The following is a 22,697-nucleotide window of genomic DNA, read 5'->3' as shown; positions in this document are numbered from 1 at the left end:
TGTCTGTCTATTGTTTCATTCTAAAATGAACAGTCTATAGGTCGTTTATAGTAAAAGTTCACTTTTGTGAAACTTATATGCGATCATTTTGACAGTTTAACCATGATTTTATATCCTTGCATATGAGGCTTGTATGACCATATCTGATCGCAATTCAAGATGACTTATAACATATCTGTAAAAATTGCTGCATATGTATGACAATTGCAACTGATGACCAGCTCAAGGACATCCTTTTGGTGTGGATGCTGCAAAGGTTTTAGGACAACCGAATAATGCAGTAATATTGTTGACTTGATGGAAAATGAAACCAGCGAAGACATTTCAGCAATGAAATATGCATCAGGATAACAAAATATGCAGCAGTTGTGGCAATTTAATATAATTCATCATGAGTATATGTGTGCCAAAAGAAAAAGCATGGTAAGCCATTAAATGGATTGGATTCAGTATAAAATAGAGGAAATCTGAAACTAAGAACAGAGGTTAGAGGATATAAAACTGAGAGCAAATAAGTGAGAAAGAAAGAAAGACATAAAAGCAAAGTCAACTATAAGCATGATGCTAGAAGGGTATTTCTTAATTTAAGTTGTGTCATTGTAAAAAGTTAAAAACAACTAAAGTATCACAAGCAGGAGAGAAGACCATACTGGAGCTATATACTCTTCTGTTCCAACAAATGAATTTGATTGAGTACTAGGTTCTGCTACAAAGGTTGGACGAAGATGATCTCTCGATTTTCTTCTTTTTGAGGGTAATGATTGTTTTACCACCTGCATCAGGCAATATAAAAAAGATTTCTCAGAATAGAAAAACTTATGAAAATACTCCAATCAATGAGAGAATTAAAGACCAAAATAATCTAAATATACATATTTCAGTTGACAAAGTATTCACAAGTCGGCAAAATATCTTTTATCCTGATAGAATTAATGTCACTTGTGAACTTTTCAATATCTGTTGTTCGTGTCTTCTTAGTGTTGCTTAGATAATTTATTATCCAGATACATTGCAGTTAAAGAACATTGAGATATGCTTAGTTGTAATCCTTAGATATCTGATTCTAGTCCATCTTGAGAGAAACAGAGAAAATTAAATAGGATATAACAATTAAAGTTTATTGTAAACTCCAACAACAAGTAGTTAAGTCACCCAATTATTTTGGATTGGCTACATGAATCTTTTCATGTCATTGAGCTTTATAAAAGGTGACCTTTCTAATTAATTCAAGAACATTCAAATCTCCTCTTTTGTATCTATGCAAGTCTTCTTATTTGTCCATCTATCTGTCATGGCACCACATTGCTAATCAAAACGCCTCATCTGACCATATCATCTTAAGGTTTCCTTTAAACATATTCACATCATCTTAAACATTCCTCTCATAATTTATTTTTCATTGGACTTACACTTAATTGTTTACAAATAGATAAATATATTTTCTATATTTTTTTTAACTTCATGTAGTGACCAGTACATGAAGAATTTCAGCTACACATATTTTTGTATATATTGCATAAACTGACCAACACTTAGATATGCAAAGTTATAAACTATAGTTGGATTTATAACTGACCAATTATATTTATTTCAAATGTCAGTTTGTCCTTGACTTTTGGGAGATTGCGAAGAACCACCTCAAAGTTAACTTCTACAACTTTAACAATTGACACTAAGGTACTTGGCTTCAAAAACCCTCTACCTCTGAATCAGTACAACTCTCCCACCTTCGTAGCATAATTGATATTTCCTTGTGACATGTTTGATTAAACTGAAACAGTGTCTGCTTTTGCATCCTCCAGGTTACAACCTCTTCCCTTATGAGAAAGGTGGTTATATCCATCAATGATCTTCATCAGTTTGGCAAGGAATCTGAGAGGATAAGTAATTCCAAAACTGTTAAAAACAACACTATCCCATCTGAGTTTAACGACATTTTTAGAATGTGATGGTGCCTGGTTTCATCCTAAAGGATCAACAAGTAAAATATATGCTGGTTTGTTCTCCCTATTTTGTCCTGCTCAAGCTGAAGAAATTGTCATTCTAAAGGGACTCTAAGCCAATTCTCTAGGTTTTCGGTAAATTATATTCCTTTTGGACTCCTTAAGATGCAGCAATTTTGTCACTAATATAAACAAGGTACCTTGGTACATCATTTCCTTGTTTCGTAACATTTAGAACTTGATCATGGAGGTCAATAATGTCTGTTTTAGACATATTCCTAGAACTATTAATAATGAGGCCCACCATCTTGCCTCTAGGGAACTCTACCGAATGGAAAATCATCTTGGGAGATAATTTGGACCATACTGACATCTTTATAGACACTGCCTATCATTTTGACTAATTATTAATCTTATTTTTTTTAAAAATAACTGTCTTATGAAAATTTTCTCTTAATCTAAGGGATATCCTGTGATGACACAAAACCATTGATCTCCCTCTCCACTTCATCCAACTTTAGAATATGAATAATATATTCATCAATTTCTTCATCTTGTTAAATAATAAATCGGGATATATCTATAACAAGTTTTCAAAATCTCCATCCTATCTCAAGATTATTTACTAGTCAAACCAATATGATATTGGTATAAATCCATGTATTCGCACTCAAACCATTCGATACTATTTGGACCAAAGAGAAAGAGGGAGAGAAGATGGTTGGAGGAAGAGAAGAGGAGTAGGATAAGGCATAATTGTAGGTGGAGAAGATGATGACCTTGATGAGGATGAGAAGGTAGTAGTAGTGGTGGCATATCATAGATGTTTGCCCAATATGAAACGAAAAAGAGGAAGGTAGTAGTATCGACAGATCCATTTAAAAGGATTGTTGAATAATAGTTTCAATCCGATGATGAGACACCATCTCCCTCATAATCCATATATGTGAGGTCTGTGGAAATAATAGCAACATCAATAGTTGTACAATGATTGATGGTGATGATGGCGATAGTCGATTATTCCAGCTACTTAGCCGTAGGGTGGAGCATGGATGAAGGAAAAGCACCTTATGTATGCCACCCAGATCATGGAGCTCGAGTGTCTACACATTATTTATGGCCAGAAGGATAAAGGTAAGGGAAAGATAGTCAATGACTATGAATAGATTAGTCAGACCTATATGATATGGACACTCATAGGAGTTCATTGTATTTGTAGCCTTCACATCACAAAGATTCTTATAGCCAACAATTATATGATGATAGTTAGTCATTTTTTTTTTAGTTCGATCATTCCTACATTACAAAGCAATAGGTCAGTGATGATAGTTGAAGTTCTAGTGCACTCCAACCTCCATAGCCCTATGTACTATAGTCATACTTACCTCAGTGGGCTCTTTAGTCATGTGTAATTAATGATGATGAGACAATGATCGTTTCCACATTGATGGATCAATAACACATGGGTTACCAGTACAATGTCATTTGAGCAGTTCCAATATTGGATTCAATAAACCAGCCATATTGACATGAAACTTTATAGGATTAAGGACCCTGTTCCATGATTTCAGTCATCCATTTTAGTGGTAGAAGAAAGTATATATAATATTATCTTAATTAATTATTTTATTTAAATTTTAAAGTTTTTGAATCTAATCTAACATATAACTCTCTTTCCTATAAGTGACTAAAGATAAACAAAAGCACATTCCTTCGGAGGATTGTGTGACAAAGTTGTTCCTCGACATATCTGAAAAGACAAAGATAATTTTTCATCTATATAACCTTGAATTTCTATTCTCTTATGGCTTAGATACATTTTATTCTTATATTAATATAATTTATATATATATAAAATTAGGACAAAAAACCATGAAATAGGGTTTTTTAATTTCTAGCCATCTTTTTGGCCCTTTTTTGGAACACCAACACTAACCGACACATACCGATTTGCCTAGTGACCGATATAACCAATTGACATGAGACAACATTCCTTGGTTTTGGCATTTAGTCTTCATATATTACCTTTAATGCCAGTATTTAATTTAAATCATGGTCAATCCTTTTCAAATACTAAAATAGCCAAAAACCATAATAAAAATATGGCGGCATTTTTCATCAATAGGATACAAGAATTTTGTTGGCTTGTTTTGACCAAGAACTACTGTGGCCTATAATTTTCCTTTAAAAATTCTATATTGAAAACCAAATTATAGAATTCTTTCTATTCAACACATTTAATCCAACCAAAAACACTACTAGCTAGAAATGGATGTGTGACTCCTTAATGGTCCCACTTTGGAAGATGAGGAAGATTTTGCTAGTATATATGACTTTGATGGTCAGTTACTAATAATACTTTTGGGCCCTGTAGCTAGGCCCCGACACAATCATTGTTAGATTAGTAGATCAGTGGCATAATAACCAAGTAATATAGCATATATATGGATCATAAATGTCCTTGGTATTCATCTGATCCTGCACTGATACTATGTAGGAATGACAATGATATGGCATGCACAATCTATGACTTAATGTATTGATCCTGAGTATCACGCAGCTATCTATGACTTAATATATTTACTAATTACTACTAATTTGAGTGGGCTTAAACAATTTGTGCCACATAATGCTACTACATATAAATTACTAGGTTAGTCTATAATTCATGAAGGATCTCAATGCTAAATGTATTATACATCTCGCATTCTCTATCAATCATTTATGTCTCTCAGTTTATTGAACTTGTTTCAGATATACCTCTTTTTATTTGTTATAAATTTAAAGGTTATTTTAATTAATTTCCTTTGTTCTTGATAGAGTCACTATACAACTAATTTGTAGTATTTAAAGTTTAAACTACTGAACTACAAAAGAAAAGTACAAATCAAAAGTATCAGTTTAGATTGTAGAGCGAGCAGAGCAAGGTTACATTTCTTAGTGACAGTAAATGACACTTCCAGAGAAAGGAGATAGAGTATGTATATAAAAGCCAACCATGTTAAGAAATGGAATCGGAAAGCATACTTGTGGTTTACAGTTTGTCAAGAATGATAAATCAAAGTCTGTCAACACGACATGCCCATCCTTCTGGAGTAGGATGTTTTCAGGCTTTAGATCACGATATATAATACCTATGTGAAAATGACAGAAATAGTTGTTAGACATGATTTTACATTTTAGTTGTGAATTGAGCACTTCAAATGCAAACAATTGGCAATGCAAAGAATGAAGAGAGAATATCCTACATGATAAACCCTGTAGCAATCAATTTTTTATTTGAACATAAATGTGTACAGCCAATAGTAATTTTAGCACTGTCAACAGCATTATGTAATGACATTTTCAATATTAAAGTGAATTTTTGCCTCAAAATGAATCTTACTAATGATTCTTGTTGTTGAATTTGTAATGTGAATATCAACATGAGCCTTGATACAACAATTGGGTTGCTCCTTTGCAGCCTAGATGATTAAGGTTTGAGTCATGGAAACGGTCTCTATACTTGGGTAAAACTGCATATGTCAACCCTCCAAATATGTCTGAACTCTCTGTACCCAGACCCTACATTAGTGGAAACCTCCTACACAAGAGTCACCATCTTTACTAAATTCTTGGCTATGGAAATCCAAATCAACAAAGGCTCATATCAATGTGCCTGTATCATTTGGACAATGGACCAGAATGTGAGCAACCCAATTTCAAGTTATACCACTTATTTAGCACCACATCACTCAGTCTTGGTTGAAACTAGTTGAAGTCCTAGTTGTTCAATTTCAATTGAAAGTATCAAGTGGCCAAACCCAAGCCCTAATCTCCACATTCTTTGTTTTGTGACACCCCCCTCTCTCCCATCTCCTCCAATAACCTGTTCTAACTGCCACCTCTGACCAAATCCGGTGGCGCCTCTTGCTTTGGCAAGCCCTCCACCTCACAGGCTGACAATTGTAAGGTCTTGACCATGAGACAAAACTGGGACCCCATTATCCTCTTTTGATTTTTTATCATTGAGCCATCACTAACTGATATATCAAATTATTTGCATATCATATTGGATGGTTTTGGTAACAGAACATACATCATTGACTACAACATCAATTAGAGTAGAAAAAAGAGGAAGTGAAGGAGCAACTTTTCCTCCTATTAAGAAAGATATATACATTTTTAAAGAAATATGAGATTATACAAAAAAGAAAAAAAATGACAATATGCATACTATTGGTGAATTTCTTATCAATAATTGCAACTGATAAGATCTTCTAGAAGAAAATTTAACAATTAGAAATCTCTTGAAATGTTGATACTGGAGTTAAATGAACATTGTTGTGGAATTGCACACATGATTTAGTTGACTGATTTACCTTGGCAGTGAAGATATTCTAGACCAACCACAACTTCAGCTGCATAGAACCTGAAAATTATTTGAATATCAAAAAAAGAGATAATAAGAAACAAGATAACTTCAACTATATACAAGAACTATTTTGCATGATATTAAATCACAAACATCAGTCATTCAAGAAATATTTCCAGAAAACCTGCAAACCTGATTAAATATATTTAAGAATTATCATAGCATTTCTTTGATTAAATGGCTCCAATATTCACTATAATACACCAATTAATAAGTGCTAGTAACCTTGTTCTGGATACACCATGAGAAGCTGATTGAGACGGTCTTGTTTTAATTTCATGGAGAACTTTATTTTTCTATTGCTAAGTTCTCGATTATAGTACTGGATATAGGTTGTAGTTGTTGCTATTAAGCAAAAATTTGGATTCGTAAAATTAAAATAATTATATTCATTCATCACAAGTTCTTGCTACTATCTTACTAACATGTTGTTATGACTAATTTTCTCATGGTGAATAGGTTAAATTATTACTTAATTACTTGTTATTATTTGTCATAATATAAAACTGCATACCTTAACACACTAAATGGATGCCAAAATTTTGCCATATATATATATATATATATATCATATATAACATTCTGTGCCCAAAATCTTTATTGTTGTACCCACATTGCATCTTCTTATTTTAACATGTTTTGACATCCATACATACATACATACATACATACATACATACATACATGCATATAAATAAATATATATATATATATATATATATATATATTTAGTATCAATCTTTCATATGTTATGATTGGTTCATAGAGCAAAGCATAGTTTTGGGGAGGGAAAATCTACAGGGTAGCATAATAATCAAGTCTCCAATATTTAAAAGCTCTGAAAAGAACCATACTTTGCACATGGAAAAACTATTTTGACTAGTCAAATCCATAATTCCTAGGTCACAATGGAATAAGTACTCTTACGAGTGCCTATATGGATGAATACACTCATCAACATATGCATGTGCATGTCAATGTACAGGTTTTTCTCCTACTGACAGAAGAAAAACAGCTATTTTAACTGGTTAAGACATGGTTATGTAAACATTTCTTATACTTTTTAGTTGTACCTCGCAGCTTCCTCTTTGAAAATCTTCATAGGTTGCTTGTCAATCAATGCAAATAGTTCTCCTCCAGGACAAAAGTCTGTAATTAGGCAGACGTGTGTTGTGGTCTAAGGAATATAAGAGAAATCAGTAACTTAGATTTGATTGACAAAGGCCATTTAGCAATAAGAAAACTAGTGAACTTAGATACACCAATATGAATACCATAGTGCATCAAAGTACTCTCAAAGATAAATCAGTGGTTGGATCAAACACAACTAGAGGAACCAGAAAGTGTGAACCAAGATTGTAGTTATGACAGTAGATAAAATGAACACAAGTGAAAGATGAAGACAAGTCAATAAATATCTACGTATAGATGTTCAAATGTTGTATGTGACTTTCTTTTATATCCATATTAGGATTCTATCATGAATTACAGCTTTGTCATGGAATTGTCGAAAGATAAGATTTCAAGTAGCAAAGAATGCATTTTCACACATGCATCATAATTCATATATTGGGATTAATTAGATGAAGTTCATGGCTTCATGCAACAACATCACATTCCTAGAGAATCTAGCAAGTGAAATTACAGTTTTGAGACTTTTGCATAAAGGCAGATAGAACGTTAGAACTATTAATATTTACTGACTAGCATACAGAATCCTAGTGCCTTGCATAATCTTGCTTGAATCATTCACTTTAGTTTCTTTTCGTATAAGAGTTGACACTCTTTTACATGGATCACTTTTGAAAAAACAAAAATGGAGAATTTGAGGATAATTTGTCAGGATTCTGAACACCAATCAAATCAAATTAATATCAAATGACATGTTGGAGATGTAATATAAAGTTGACTTTATCCGGTCAACTTTAACAAACAAGCGATTACTAAATTGGATGCTCTTACTACATTGAATTTATTTTGTTGTACATAAATGAATGAAGATTTAAGTTGTTGGGTCAGAAGAATAATATTAGTGATGTGTAATTATTGGTGTGACATCTCGATAGTTATCACATCAAGCTTTCATGAGATGACAAACAACATCGTAAACCAGGAAATTTCATGCTGTTCCCCATGAAGGATGTAAATTATTTGACAGGGTAGATAAAAGAACCCAAAAGTCGACATTTGGAACTAAGGTAAACAAGAACTTTGAAGTATATGACTTGATTGGTATATCATTTATAGCTTGGTTTTGAGCATTCTAAATTTAGGCCACAGAGGATAATGTCTACTCAGGTTAATGAACTAGTATGTAACTTGGGTTGAATTAGAAAGAGAGTGCAAATACAGAATAAGGGTCATAGAGCAACACAATTTCAAGTTATACCACTTATTTAGAATGAACCTCTTTGGAATTAAGGATCAAGGCTGCATAAATACAGCCCTCTACAATGCTGGAACATGTTTTTGGTACATTTGTTAATTATGTGCAATTGTTTATTTATATCAACTTTTAAGGGAAACAAAAGAACAACTTCTACAGAAACTTTAATCTTGAGAATTAGGTCCATTGGTTAAAAGAGATAATAGGAAAAAATTAGCAAGTCCAACTCATTCTGCTCCTTATAAGGTGATCTAGAACAATATCCTCCAATATAAACATGTTAAATGAATGCTAAAGGAGACTACAGATGATTTAGATAAAGAATTGAGACCCAGAAATCAGAACAAAGTGGTAGTTATTTGAAAATTGTCTTTTACGATAAAAGTTGACAAAGGATTCATATTTTAAGGTCTAAATCTAAAGCATGATCAACTTGATCAGCATCTCTTGATGTATCTAAGAAGGTATTAAATGTTGGTACCTCCAGAATCTTATTGAACTGATACATATTACCCACTAGTCACTAGTCAGTATGGTTTAATACGTCTTTGTAGAAATACTAAATGATACTTGGAATTGCCTAATACATTGATATTAATCAGTATAATTGATTCATTGGTTTACAGATACATGATGATGCTGTGTCCGATGAGGAAGCTCAGTAAGCATGATGGATATTGAGACAACTTCCAGTACTATATTAGGCATGGAAAGAAGAATTGTGAATCCCTTTGGGTTGGAGATTAATCAACTGAACATATTTTTCATTTTAATCAACTCAAAAACCAATTTTAGCACTTTAGAGGGTGATTTTATAAATATTATAAGTTGCCACATGGCAAAATCTTCTATATTTCTACTTTACTATTCTAAATTGCATGACAAGAAGAAAAAGAAAGACAATGAGAAAAAGTTGAAAAAAATTAAAACTTGGGTTTGATTGAAGATTACAAACAAGACAGGAGTTTTCTTGAAATTTTGTCAACAAGGAGGGTTATTTGTCAAAGCAAATATGAAAATATAGAAAGAACAAACAATTTTCATAGATACATGGTGGTATATACTATATAGAAAGGGGTGAAAGGGACTGTAATTGTGATCATCAACACATTAATGAATGATTTTTTTCCCCACAATACTAGTAAATTGAAGGAGACTACAATGTTTCCTCAAAGTGAGTATGGAAGGATTGGAGTGAGTCTATAACATTCATCCAATTTCTATCTTCTTGTCCTGTCTCTCTTCAACCTATCCTTCCTCTTAGATCATACCATTATATCAGTCCTAAAGCCCCCAAACCCCTGTTATCGTATATCATTTTTCACCATACACAATCCACAAAAAACCCAAACTGTTGAGAACCTAATGCTGATGGAGCTGCCAATCATTGGAAACAAGTGCTTCAATTGATGCATTTTCTCCTTTCAAAATTACATGTTTGAACCTGCAGTAATTGAATTTTCATTGTCGAAATAGTTCTAATGTAAACTGAGTGCATTTTACATATTCTCATATCTGCCTTGTCCTTTTTCTTCTTGTTTCACTAATTTTATTCTCAGTCCCTTAAGCCCTTAGCAACCATTAGGATGTCCTATATTAAAGAAACTTCTAAGTTCTAATGTAAAGAATAGGATTTGAGACCCAATTAAATTGCAGTGAGGGTTTGGAATTTGCATGGCTTGATAAAAGCATACAAAAGCTTCATATTATACTGTTTGAACCACCACATGATAAAAAATGTTATACAAGGTTGTGTGAAGAGTGAAGACTATGCAGCTTTGCTTCACTTATCACTGCAAATGTAACACTGATGGCTTTGCTCCACTGATATATAGTAAGGTCAAGGCTATGCAGCTATGCACCATGGCTTCCTCATTTAGATATGTAAACCCAATGATTTTTGAAGTATTTCATAGTGCATGGAATATTAATAAATTAATTTACTATGAAAACAAATAAAATGGTGGTTTTGATTTTTGAGCAAACCTGAAAGGAAGTGTAAAGTGTTGGAAGAAATGGATGGTCCAATAGTGAATAGATCTCCCTCTCTACGCATGCTCGATGAACCTGTTAAATCCACAAAGAGTCAGTCTCATTCACGAGTAATTGTATATTCCTACACTAATTTTAGTAGTTTATCACCTTTTGTATATCAGTGTTTTACAGTGAATTAAGCATAAAAAAACTAGACTTCTGCATATCTTAAGAGTGTCAATAGCATGGTTTGCAGTATCGGTCCGTACCGCCCGGTACGGGCGGTACGTACCGGTCCGTCAGACTTTCGGTACGCGGACCATATGTTACCGTTCCGACACTGCTACAGTGCTCGGCACGCCTGAATATACCGCTCGGTACACCTGGGTGTACCGAGCGGTATACCGTACCGTACCGGTACCGAGCCCAGGTCGAAACTCTGGTACGGTACGGTATTGCGAACCTTGGTCAATAGATTATAAAATTTTGTCGCTTTAAGGTATACATGGAACTGGAAGTATTCAGTCATCTTACAGAGATGGACAATGGAAAATGTTTTCTAGCCTTTGAACTATGTACATAGTTCTTGTAGATGGTCTAACAAATATACGTAAGAAAATGATACTTGACGTTTGATCAGCTAATCCCACATCTCAGTGGAAAATAGCAACCCCTTGTCAAATGAGTTAGCAAAATATATGCTTTACATGTCTAAATATACTCGGATGATATATCTAGTGATATCTTCAAGCTTAGGAATCCATCTTATACTGGTTACTCTTTACATAATAATGAAATCAGGAAAAAATAAAAAAATTATTGCATATGGAACTTGAGGATTTGTTGGTATATAGTCCATGCATTTTAATCTCAGATTTAGATTCTTGTTTCTATAGAAAATGCATAGCTATCTATAGTTTTACACTATCAACAAGCACAGCAGTGTTAGCTGTTAAGTACATTTTGACTTCTCAAGTAAAAGAAAAGAAAAACAATTTTGATATTGAGGGAGAAGTTTTTTGTCTTGGAATGTTCTTGGGATATTTATGGACTTTGTTGTGTGCAATCTACAACTGTGGATACAAAATAAAAAGTATTGTTGGAGCTAAGACTCCACATAAGAATATTGTTAGATGCAGAATTTATTCTCATGAAAGAAGTATGGAATTCATTGTTTAAAAAATACCATCATAGAGAAATATTCATTAAGATTTGATTAGAGAAAACCTTGTTGCGATTCAACATTACTGATTTGTCCATAGCCTTCATGGCAAATAATTCACCAGTACCCTGCAGTTCCACCAAATGTACACTGAAACAAAGGCCAATAGTTAGATTTCAATGGACAATAAAGTTTATAAAATTTAAAGAGAAAAGTTGTGACAAAAGAGAAATGTGTGCTATGTGATTACAATATGCCTCATATCACATTACCACAATTTTATATACAAGTTTTTATTGCACCTAAAATTGTAAGAAATTTTAGAACCATTACTTCTGTTTTGATATTTTGAGTTCATTATCCAGTTCATAAATTCCTTTTAGAAGTTATCCTAAGCTTACAACTTACAAATTCATTAGTGACAATAACATAAGCAGTTTTGGTGGAATACTCAAGAATGAGAAGACTCCATAACAGGCCATGACCAACAATTTGGGATTGGTTGCATGGATTTTTTCTCTCGAATGAACTTGATGAAGGGGCATAATCCAATTTTAGATTACTGCTAATTAGCTATGCTTTAGAGTCTTATTATTATGTTTGTCTTATTTTTGCAGTCACTTTATTGCTCTCATTAAGAGTCTTCTAGTAAGTAGTGTGTTGACTACTTGGGAGCATGTTTTTTTTTTGGTTGGGATGTGTTTGTCATTATTGTAGAAGCTCAAGGGTCTCCTTTGAGAAACATATACTTCCCATTAAATGAAAAAGAAGGCAGTCTTTTGGTTTTGCTTCTCTAAAAATATCTACAGATAATTCTCAGCAGGTTATGCTTGGATTGAATCTTCCTATCAAGCTATTGGCTTGGTCGCGTTGAGTGGCATCCGTGATTAGCAACATCGAGTGGCATTCATCGCCTTCGGTTGAAGAAAAGACTTGTAGAAGCACTAGTACTAGCATTGCCCAACTTCTCCAAGACTTTTCAAGTGGAGTGTGATGCTTCTGGCATTGGAATAGGGGCTGTTCTAATACAAGAAGGCAGAGCAATTGCTTATTTCAGTGAGGAACTAAGTGATGCTAAGTTGAAATATTCAACATACAACAAGAGTTGTATATGGTACTTCAAGCCTTGCAACATTGGGAAGATTATATTATCAAAGTGGAATTTGTGCTTTATTCAAACCACCATGTTTTTAGGTTCCTTAAACCATCATGAGTTGCTTACTTGAAAAAACTCAGCTTTGTTCTAAAACACAAGGCTGGTTCATCTAACAAGGTAGCTGATGCCTTGAGCAGGAAGTACAGCTTGCTGATTACTCTTTCTTATGAGATTATTGGATTTGATCTTATATCAGAAAATTATGCAGCTGACCCTCTCTTCTCTGAAGTCTTACAAGAGTTGGATGAGATAAAAAATAGTGATTACACTTATGAATGACTATCTTTTCAAAGGAAATCAGCTTTGTTTACCGGAAGGTTCTTTATGAGTATTTGTCATGAGAGAATTGCATGGTGGTGGGCTTGGAGGACATTTTGGGTGAGACAAAATAGAAGTACTTGTTAAAGAAATATACTTTTGGCCTATAACATAAAACGGGATGTTGCTAGATTTGTGCAAAGATGTTATATTTGTCAAAAGGCCAAAGGAGGAGTGCAAAATACCAGTTTATACCAGCCCCTTCCTATTCCTAATGCTTCTTGGGAGGACGTCTAAATGGATTTTGTTTTTGGTTTGCCTAGAACACAACATAGATATGATTGCATTCTGGTGATTGTTGAAAGATTCTCAAAGATGACTCACTTCCTACCTTGTAGAAATTCTCATAATGCCTCACATGTGGCCAATTTATTCTTCAAAGAAGTAATTCATTTGCATGGAGGCCCAAGGTCCATTACTTCGGAACATGATGTGCAATTTGTGACTCACTTTTGGAAGACACTTTGGAAACTTTTGGGTACTAAACTGCAATTTTCTATTTCCTATCATCCACGAATAGATAGCCAAACAGAAGTGGTGAACCATTCTCTTGGGAATTTATTGAGAAGCTTGGTCGGTGACAGTCCTAAAAGATGGGAGTTGATTCTTTCTCAAGCTGAATTTGCCTACAATAGCTCTCTTAACAGATCCACAAAAAAAGCTTCATTTGAAGTGGTTTATGGCAGATACCTTAATCAAGTTTTGGACTTAGTCTCACTTACAAATCAGTCACATCTTAGCATGGATGCAGAGGGGTTTGCTGCCCACATTAAGACCATTCATGATCAAGTTCTTTAACAGTTGAGGCAAACTTCTTAACTCTACAAGTCAAAGACCAATGTGCATAGGAGGCATAAAGAGTTTGAACTTTGAAGAAGGTGATCTTGTCATGGTTTATCTTTTAAAAGAAAGATTTCCTTCTAGAACATACAGTAAACTTAAGCAAAGGAAGTTTGGACCATGTCAAGTTGCAAAAACACTCAGACCCAATGCTTACCGCTTGGAGCTACTAGATGGGTTGGCAGTCAGTCCAATTTTTAATGTGTGTGACTTGAGTCTATTATATGGGGACGAGGATAATCATAATATTATCATAAAGCCGAATGAATTTTCCACCAAGTCTATGAGCTCTACTAGAGAAGTCATTGATGCATTGGATGTTTGAAGTATTATAACAAAGTGTGGCACTTATGCTCAATACATAGTACATTTCATGGGAAAGCCCAGTTCTAAAGATGTATGGATGTTAGCTCAAGAACTCCAGAAGATTGACGAGGCACTTTGGAGGTAGCTCACTACAAATTCGAAGTCGAATTTTTCTCAAGCCAAGGAGAATGATGCAGGGGCATAATCTAATTTTAGATTACTGCTAATTAACTATGTTTTAGAGTCTTATTATTATTATTATTTATTTCTGCTGTCACCTTATTGCTCTCACTAAGTCTTCAGTAAGTAGTGTGTTGACTACTTGGGAACATGTTTTTTTTTCTGTTGGGATGTGTTTGTCATTATTGTAGAAGCTCAAGGGTCTCCTTAGAGAAACATATTCTTCTCATGGAAAAGAAGCTAGTCTTTTGGTTTTTGCTTGGATTGAATCTTCCTATCAAGTTATTGACTTGGTTGCATTGAGTGGCATCCACGATTAGTGACGTTGAGTGGCATCCATCACCCCTGGTTAAGTGACATCCTAAGACATATCCTTCTTAGTTGAAGTCTTCAGATTTTGGCTAAATTTGCAGGTGCTGGCTAGCATTAGAACTCTATCGAAATGTTATTGGGAAGGTAAAGCACCAACTTTCTCATTGTTTGTGATCAAGTCTCCCTATCCTTCGTTCACCTCTCTTAGCATCAGCAGTCAATTTCACCCACCTCATTGATTGGTACAACCAAGGTTTTTAATCTTGTACCATATCGGCATACCGAGCCTTGCTCGATACAGTATGTACCAGTATACTGAGTGGTATGCCAAGGCGCACCAAGCAGAGAACACGAAGCAACTTAGGGTTTTTGTACCTGATTGTGGACGCGGAGGAAAACTCCCCCCACCAATGGGCGAAGTGCCTCGGGGCCAACTGGTGCATGCACGAGGGGGAGTGGCAGAGGGGGAAGGCTTCTAGAAACGGAAAGTTCTCGTGGCCCTCCAATGCAACCTTCATGGGCGAGCTCCGTTCTGGCCAGATGGAAGCCTTCGGGACCACTGAGTCGGAGGGCAATGCCTGCCTTGGTTCCTGTGTTGCCAACCGAGAGCATGGGTTTGGATGCAAGTGGCACTCTAACGACGACTATCACAAGGGTGGCTAGTGGCGCGACGCACAGGAGGGCTACGATCAGTACATGTGGTGGAGCGGGAACCAGTACATCGGCGAGTGGTGGAATGACGTAATATTCGACCGCGGGGAGCTCATTTGGGCTAATGGCAATCACTATGACGACCACTGAGAGAATGTCATTCCGAAGAGGAGCAGCGTGTTCACTTGGCTGGATGGTAATTGCTACGTAATGCTCGGTATAGGTCGGTAATGGTTGAAATTTTGATCGTTACCACCAGGTACAGCCTCGTATCACTCGATACGAGGCCAAAAACCTGATACCACCCGATAGTGGGCAGTCCACGTGTCGATCTATTGGCGGATTGGTATGTACAGCTCATATCGAGCGATACAGTATGAAATTAAAAACCCTGGGTGCAACTACAAGATAGTCGATTGCCAAAAAACCTTAAATTGTGTTATTGTTGGGGAGGGAGAAGAGAATTCCAAAACCAAAAGAAAACACCCAGAGATCAACAATCAAAAGAATATATGAGAGAGCTGACACAAGATTAACGTGAATCGACAAATCCTGCCTTCATCCATGGAGAAAACAAAATTCTTCACCATGTGAGATCAATTACAATTCCCCACTCAAACATGATTTCCTTGTAGACCCTCTTACATAAATTCCAAAAAGTTTACGCCCTTTTCTCTCACCCTCTCGTGAAGGAAGGAAACCCTAGTAATTAGCTACTTTCTATCATTTTATTCTTGATCAGAGATTTAGAACTATCCTAGTTATTATTGAATACATTTGTTATTCTTTTTTCTAATAACTCCACTTATTTGTCTCTCTGCATCCTCATCTCAAAAATACTAATATTATTGATAAAATTTTGATATTGGATATCAATAATTAACCTTCTAAATCTGATGGCAAATCCCAGCCTAGGAAACTTGGGAAAATAAATTTGATTAGAGATCCATGTCTAGTTTCCAAATAAAAAGATTTACTGTAATGGTTATATTTTTGGCTTGTGTAACCTGGTGTGTCCACCAATTTTTGTTTAAACCTAGAAAGTGAATAAAAAAATGAAATGACAACTCTTGCAATAGGGAGCATTGCTCATCCGAAGACAAATAAAGAAAGAAAAGTATGAATACCATACCGAAATATAACAGCCTATAAATGCTAAATACAGTGATAATCTACAATTATGTAGAATCACTCAATCAAAGATGCTAATAATATTATTTATACAAATAGCAACATTTGAAGATGCCTACACAAAATGCAAAAAAATGATACAGACCGAAACTAATACGAAAAAACTATTATGTAATATTTCTATGTTTTTTGAAACTGATTTCCAGCAACAACTAGGATGTTGAAGCAGGTTCTATGGAGATTGAATTCCACACTACATAAAAAAGGATGGAAATCAATTCCAAAAGATATTCTCCTCGAAGTAGGAAACCGAAGCTTTGCAAGGTTGGGATTGGGGCAAACGAAAGCAATAAAAGGAAAAAAAAGCTATTAATGAGAGGATCCTCAACCCTACTGATAAGAAATCTTGTACCGTCAAATGCTACAGTAGATCCTAATCATGTGTAATTTTCCACTTATTTGGAAAACTAGTACAAAATATATCCGGCTTGCTCAAGTAATTTAATCTACTATCACGGACAGCTTGTAGGGAAGGTGTTTGACACAATGTGTAGCTGTGTTCGTGCTTTTCAGTTTTGTTCATATCTTGACAGCATGTAAGGGGTTTGTACTGGGCTTGGCAATCTCATTTTGGTTGGCTTTGGTAACTGTTTCAGGCTTGTACACACAGGATGTGTGTGATCATCGTATAGAGGCAAAAGTGCCTAAAAATAAGCCATCCATGTAGCTATTTTGGGTGTTTACTAGGTGCATAGAGTGGTAGAAATGTTAGTCATCTCAACACTCTAGAGCTATCTGGGTGGCACAGCGTTGGATGGGCCTTTGGGGTAGTTTCTAAGGCTAGTTCACTGTCTAGTTTCGTTATGTCATACGGGCACTAGAGACTATTGGGTGCAGCAGATTGCTTTAGACCCTTTGTTGCATAACCATTAAGGGCTTATGAAATTCATCTTTATATTTTGTATTATCTATCAAGTGTTTACTAAAATTTCTGCGTATGGGATCTCGATTTTAATGATTCCATTGACTCATCTTCTCTTTTGTAGGACCTTAGGGGATCCTGCGAATTTGCAGCGAGGCTGACCCCCTGCAAACGGACACGCAAAAGTGCCACATGACCTAGAAAAATCTTGCTAAGTTTGTTACACTATGTCAGTTACATGCATTATTTCCGATGTTTTAGCTAACTATCCTCTATGCCATCATGTTCATTTCCTGATAATTTTTAGTCATATATTTTATATTAATCTGTGCTAAAACTTCTAACTAGAATCTCTTAAGGATCTTTCTCTTTATTGTTATTTATAGTGGGTTTTTTTCCTAATTTTACATTTTTTCGTTGTAGCAGTAATAATGTAATATACGATATATCCATGAATCTCATGCTATAAATATATTCTGGAATTTTTTGTACTTCTTCAAAAAAAGCAATGATCTTTTTCTTGGAAAATAATTAAAGGCATGATATTCCATTTCCAGACAACCATACGGGAAATGTCACAAGTGATACTGAAATTGAAATGAGAAGTCCATAATATGATATTACTGACATCAAAGATAGCAATACCTTCCAGTGTCCCCACATCCTAACGGTCTTAGAGGCCTAAAATTCTTCAAGCCAATTTCTTCACCTTTTCCAGCAATCTATAAAACCAGAGATAGAAATTAAATCTTATATGATTTAATTGTTAATATAATGAATGCAGGTAGTGCAACAAGCACAGTGCAAAATAGATTAACCAAACTATATATGCAAGTTAGGAGATCTTATATGATTGATCTCGGAGCATAATTTCACTCATACAAGAATGCCAAATCATACTTCTTTTGTACCAGAGAATTCATTAAACAGCAATGATGGAACTTAAAAATCAGCAATAGCTTAAAATCAGGATAATGTAATGGACATTCAGAATTCATAAAGTACCTAAATATTTGTTGAACCAACTCTTATAAACTTCCCCCAAGTTCATATTCCAAAATTCATTATTTACTTGACAAGACATTTTTTATTAATAGTCAACTTATCAAACTCACTTTTCCATAATTATTGAGAGTTCATACATGGAGGCTAATTCATATAGGACATTTACTGTTTACTATTGTCTGTATGAAAAGTTACAACTCTCAAAGATTATGCCAATATATTAATTTCTTTTTATGTTTTAACTTGTCTAAATTCTATGTAATGTGATGTTCTTTTGCCTTTCATCTCTAAATTCCTTCCCCAAAAAGAATGTCGGGTTATCATGTGTAATGTTCTTCAATGCTTTTTCTCATATTAATTTCTCATTCTGCCCCTTGTTCATGTTTAATTTTTTCTTATTCCAAGTGCCAAAACAACAGGCATATATTTATAGGGTCTTTTGGACTTTGTGGTTTCATGGTAGCAAATTTCATATTGGTGCATCTATTGTGAATCAGTACATAATCATATATAAGGATCCAACTGCTAGTTTTGAAAAAGAGAAAGTTTGATTTCATACTTAATTTATTTGTTGAGAGTAGAGAGGATGTCTCTTGCTCAAAGAGTATCTTTATGGTGACCAAGATATTGAAGAGCAAGGGCATAGGCCAGTGTTGAAAAAGAGAAATTTTGATTTCATGCTTAATTTAATTGTTGAGAGTAGAGAGGATGCCTCTTGCTCAAAGAGTATCTTTATGCTGACCAAGATATTGCACAGCAAAGGCATAGACCCAGCCACTATAAAAGAAAATTTATTGCAGACTGATAATAGGCTCTTTCATATTTCAGGTGTAACATATCTAAAACTAAATAGCTGTTGTTTTCATAAATAACATGTTTCAGGACAAATCCCATCCCCTTCCCTCCATAAAAAAGATAATAATTGTAAGTTGTAACAGTATACACAATAAGAATAATTATGACAGTAAATAAAACATCAACAGAAACTGTTGGCTTCTTCAGATATACATAACAATCTCCAGATTTTAAAGAGTTTAACCTGAAAATTCTGTGTTGCACCTAAATACGCAGAACATGTTTCTGAGCAACTAATAACTTAAAATGAAAAGGTCAGAATTGTCATGATACCTCTCCATTACCTTATAAATGTGGCTACACATTTGGCACTAAACACAATGTTGAATGAGTACCTTATTAATTGCTACCCAAGAAGAATTGTTCTTTTTGTGAGGCTTTGGAAAGACAGGTTTTGAATGGATTGCCCACAAGTACTCTGGTCTCTGAATGCAACAAAATATTGGTCATTCAACCATGAAAGTAAAAGCTAAATATAAGTTTTTTATATGGCACTAAATAAACATTTTATGAAATCTAAAAATATTTATGTACAGAAAATACAAATGGAAGTGCATAGTGCACACTACAAATTAAAGATGAAAATTGAAAGACAACTGCTTTACTACATCTATCTGTCTATATTAAGTTAATATACAATAAAGGAGCACTTATGAAGACTTCTACAATGACGACCACAAAACTACTACTACCACTAATACCAACCAATGCTACTACCATTAATACTACTAGTACCACCTACCAAGCACTACTATAGTAGTATGAGCAACTGTTCCCAACTATTTAGGGTCCACTGCATGGAACATTATGTCATTGAGCTCTTGATTGTAGTATTAGTTGATAATCCAAAATGCCATCATACCTTATATTATTCTTATAATACATCTAAATGTAAATTCTAGAAGTAGTCTTCCATCCATTCTAATCATCAGATTTTGCCAGAGAACTTTCACTGATCATAGCAGAGATTCCTAGAGAACTTTCATGAAGTAAAACATACACTTCACTGATCATACTGGGAATTCATCTGTCTGCTCACTATAGGAATTGAGCTTTTATCTAACTCATATATTCTAACCATCTTTTACATATTAAAAAATAATGAATATCAAATTTTCCATGGCTATCTTCCGAACAAGGTGCACAAGTTATTAAACAGTCAAATATAAACATTGTACAAGATTCAACTCTCACCTTATCAGTTTGACATTTGGCACTTTGCTTTATCAACTTAATCAGTTGGACAAACATGAGTTACTCATTGTCTAAATTTTCATATCTAGTAAAATACTCAACTCTCAACTTCTAAAAAATTTGAAATTTGACACTTCTGAGGCTTCATCAACTTTATCAGTTGGTTATCCCCTTGGAAACAATATAATCTGCTTCAGCCAATTGCTTCATTGAAACCTCCTTGCATCTGTCTGGATTGTAGTTTCGTTTGGTTTTTTTCCTATGGCCACCACCCTTCTTATGTTTATTTTAATATGCTCTTGCCTCTCTGCATGACCCTCCCTATATATTGACAGGAATCTTTTTCGCTTGATTATTTTAGCTCAACCGAATTGATCCATCGCAAAACCATGTATCATTCTTCTCTTGGTCCCTGGCGCAAAATATACCCTCTAGATCATTGAGAAGCCATATCTGTCAGAATCATGTTCAAGATAATTTTATCCTTCCAAGCCAATAATGTGACACATGGTTACTTGTGCTGTTACATATTGGGAATAGTATTCAAGTTTTACATCTACAAGGCAACCAAAAGAGATAATAAAAAAAATTGATAATATTTTGACCTACTGTGACAAGTAACAAACAGATTATCATTGTGTCCATTTCAAGTCATACGTCCATTCCAAATGCTTATATACCAATTCCACAATCATCAAACCCTAGATGAACTACTTATCTGGAAATTATTGAGTTATTTTTAAAATTTACACATGTCAAAAGATGCTTAGACACACTTTATAGCAAAAATCAAGGATAAATCCTCAATTATTGAAGTTGTAACTTGTTGAGGCAAGAATATAGTGAACATTTTTTGAATTTCTTTGTCTAGCTTAGCTAAAGAGCAGCACTTCAGCAAGATAACATTTCAGAATATATGTAGCTGCAGGTGATATCAGTTTCTATCAGGCACATAGTCATAATTTGCATTTCATTTATCAGTACTTATGAGTTAAAAGCAATTCAGGAACTTCTAGATTGAATGGTCTTTCGCATATACAAACTAAAATAGAAAGCAATGTTTGTTGCACCGCTTGAGTCGGTATGGTATGGGCGGTATGGACCAGTACGACTGGCAACCGAAACACGAATCGCCGAAGTCCCCGTCGACATGCCCCAATGTATCGTGTGTCAATACACTAGTACATTCCGGTATGTACTGACCTGACAAAACTCCAAGACGGGTCTGGTACCCAAAATGATGAACCCTGATATAAAGTATTTAAATTTCCACTCATGACTTTATTACAACAGAATCAAATTAGACCAAATTCTCCTGATGTAGAGGCAATCAAAAGATTTGCATAAGTAATACTTAAACTCAAGAAATGTTGAATAACCTAAAAATGTTGCTTGCAAAATGGAAAAAGTCAATGGCTTTCTCCAAAAACAAGCAATTAGAAAATGTACCTTACCAAGTTGGGATCAGGAAGCTCTCTGACAGCTTCATCTACATTCTCAGCTGTAGCTTTAACCTGGGTAACAAGCCACAATATTAGATGCAAATGAAACAGTATATCATAAAATTTTACACTTTAACAGAGCAGTATAATAAATATTCAAAATTTCAGATGGTGGAAAAATAACATGCTTCCGACATGAACGAAATCTATTGGTATCTCCATCATGTATGAAATACAGTGACATTGTTCTGGTTGTTATTTGTATGAGATTCGTAGGAAGAATTAGTTTACTAATACTGTGCTAGTTAAAATTCTTTTCACACTAATTCTAGTCAGGTAATTCATTACGGTCTCCGTGTAACTTCATCCATGGACATTCTGTCATCTAGTTTTATAGTCATTTTCATATTTACAGATCCTAGAAAGAAATAGCGCATCTCCACATCTTGTCAAAAGAATATATTTGTCATAAAATGTTTTATGGTTTTATAGGATTTTGGCATTGT

At 34.5% G+C, this 22,697-nt stretch overlaps 1 protein-coding gene across 1 annotated transcript in view; it reads right to left on the bottom strand.

Moving 5' to 3' along the window:
- LOC103996274 (phototropin-2) overlaps positions 1-22,697 on the bottom strand; it is a 38,948-nt gene that overhangs the window by 5,358 nt on the left and 10,893 nt on the right. Inside the window, exons 11-19 of the mRNA XM_065122321.1 lie at positions 22,204-22,263; positions 19,891-19,980; positions 18,341-18,417; positions 11,945-12,029; positions 10,730-10,810; positions 7,431-7,534; positions 6,305-6,354; positions 4,971-5,077; positions 651-773 (exon numbers count right to left, since the gene is read on the bottom strand). Coding sequence (XP_064978393.1) covers positions 651-773; positions 4,971-5,077; positions 6,305-6,354; positions 7,431-7,534; positions 10,730-10,810; positions 11,945-12,029; positions 18,341-18,417; positions 19,891-19,980; positions 22,204-22,263 — 777 coding nt within the window. The remainder of the gene's footprint in view (positions 1-650; positions 774-4,970; positions 5,078-6,304; positions 6,355-7,430; positions 7,535-10,729; positions 10,811-11,944; positions 12,030-18,340; positions 18,418-19,890; positions 19,981-22,203; positions 22,264-22,697) is intronic.

Source organism: Musa acuminata, chromosome BXJ2-8 (assembly GCF_036884655.1).
Source record: "Musa acuminata AAA Group cultivar baxijiao chromosome BXJ2-8, Cavendish_Baxijiao_AAA, whole genome shotgun sequence".
NCBI lineage: Eukaryota > Viridiplantae > Streptophyta > Magnoliopsida > Zingiberales > Musaceae > Musa > Musa acuminata.
Note: the sequence above shows the minus strand (reverse complement) of the source record. Positions and strands in the feature narration are given on the sequence as shown.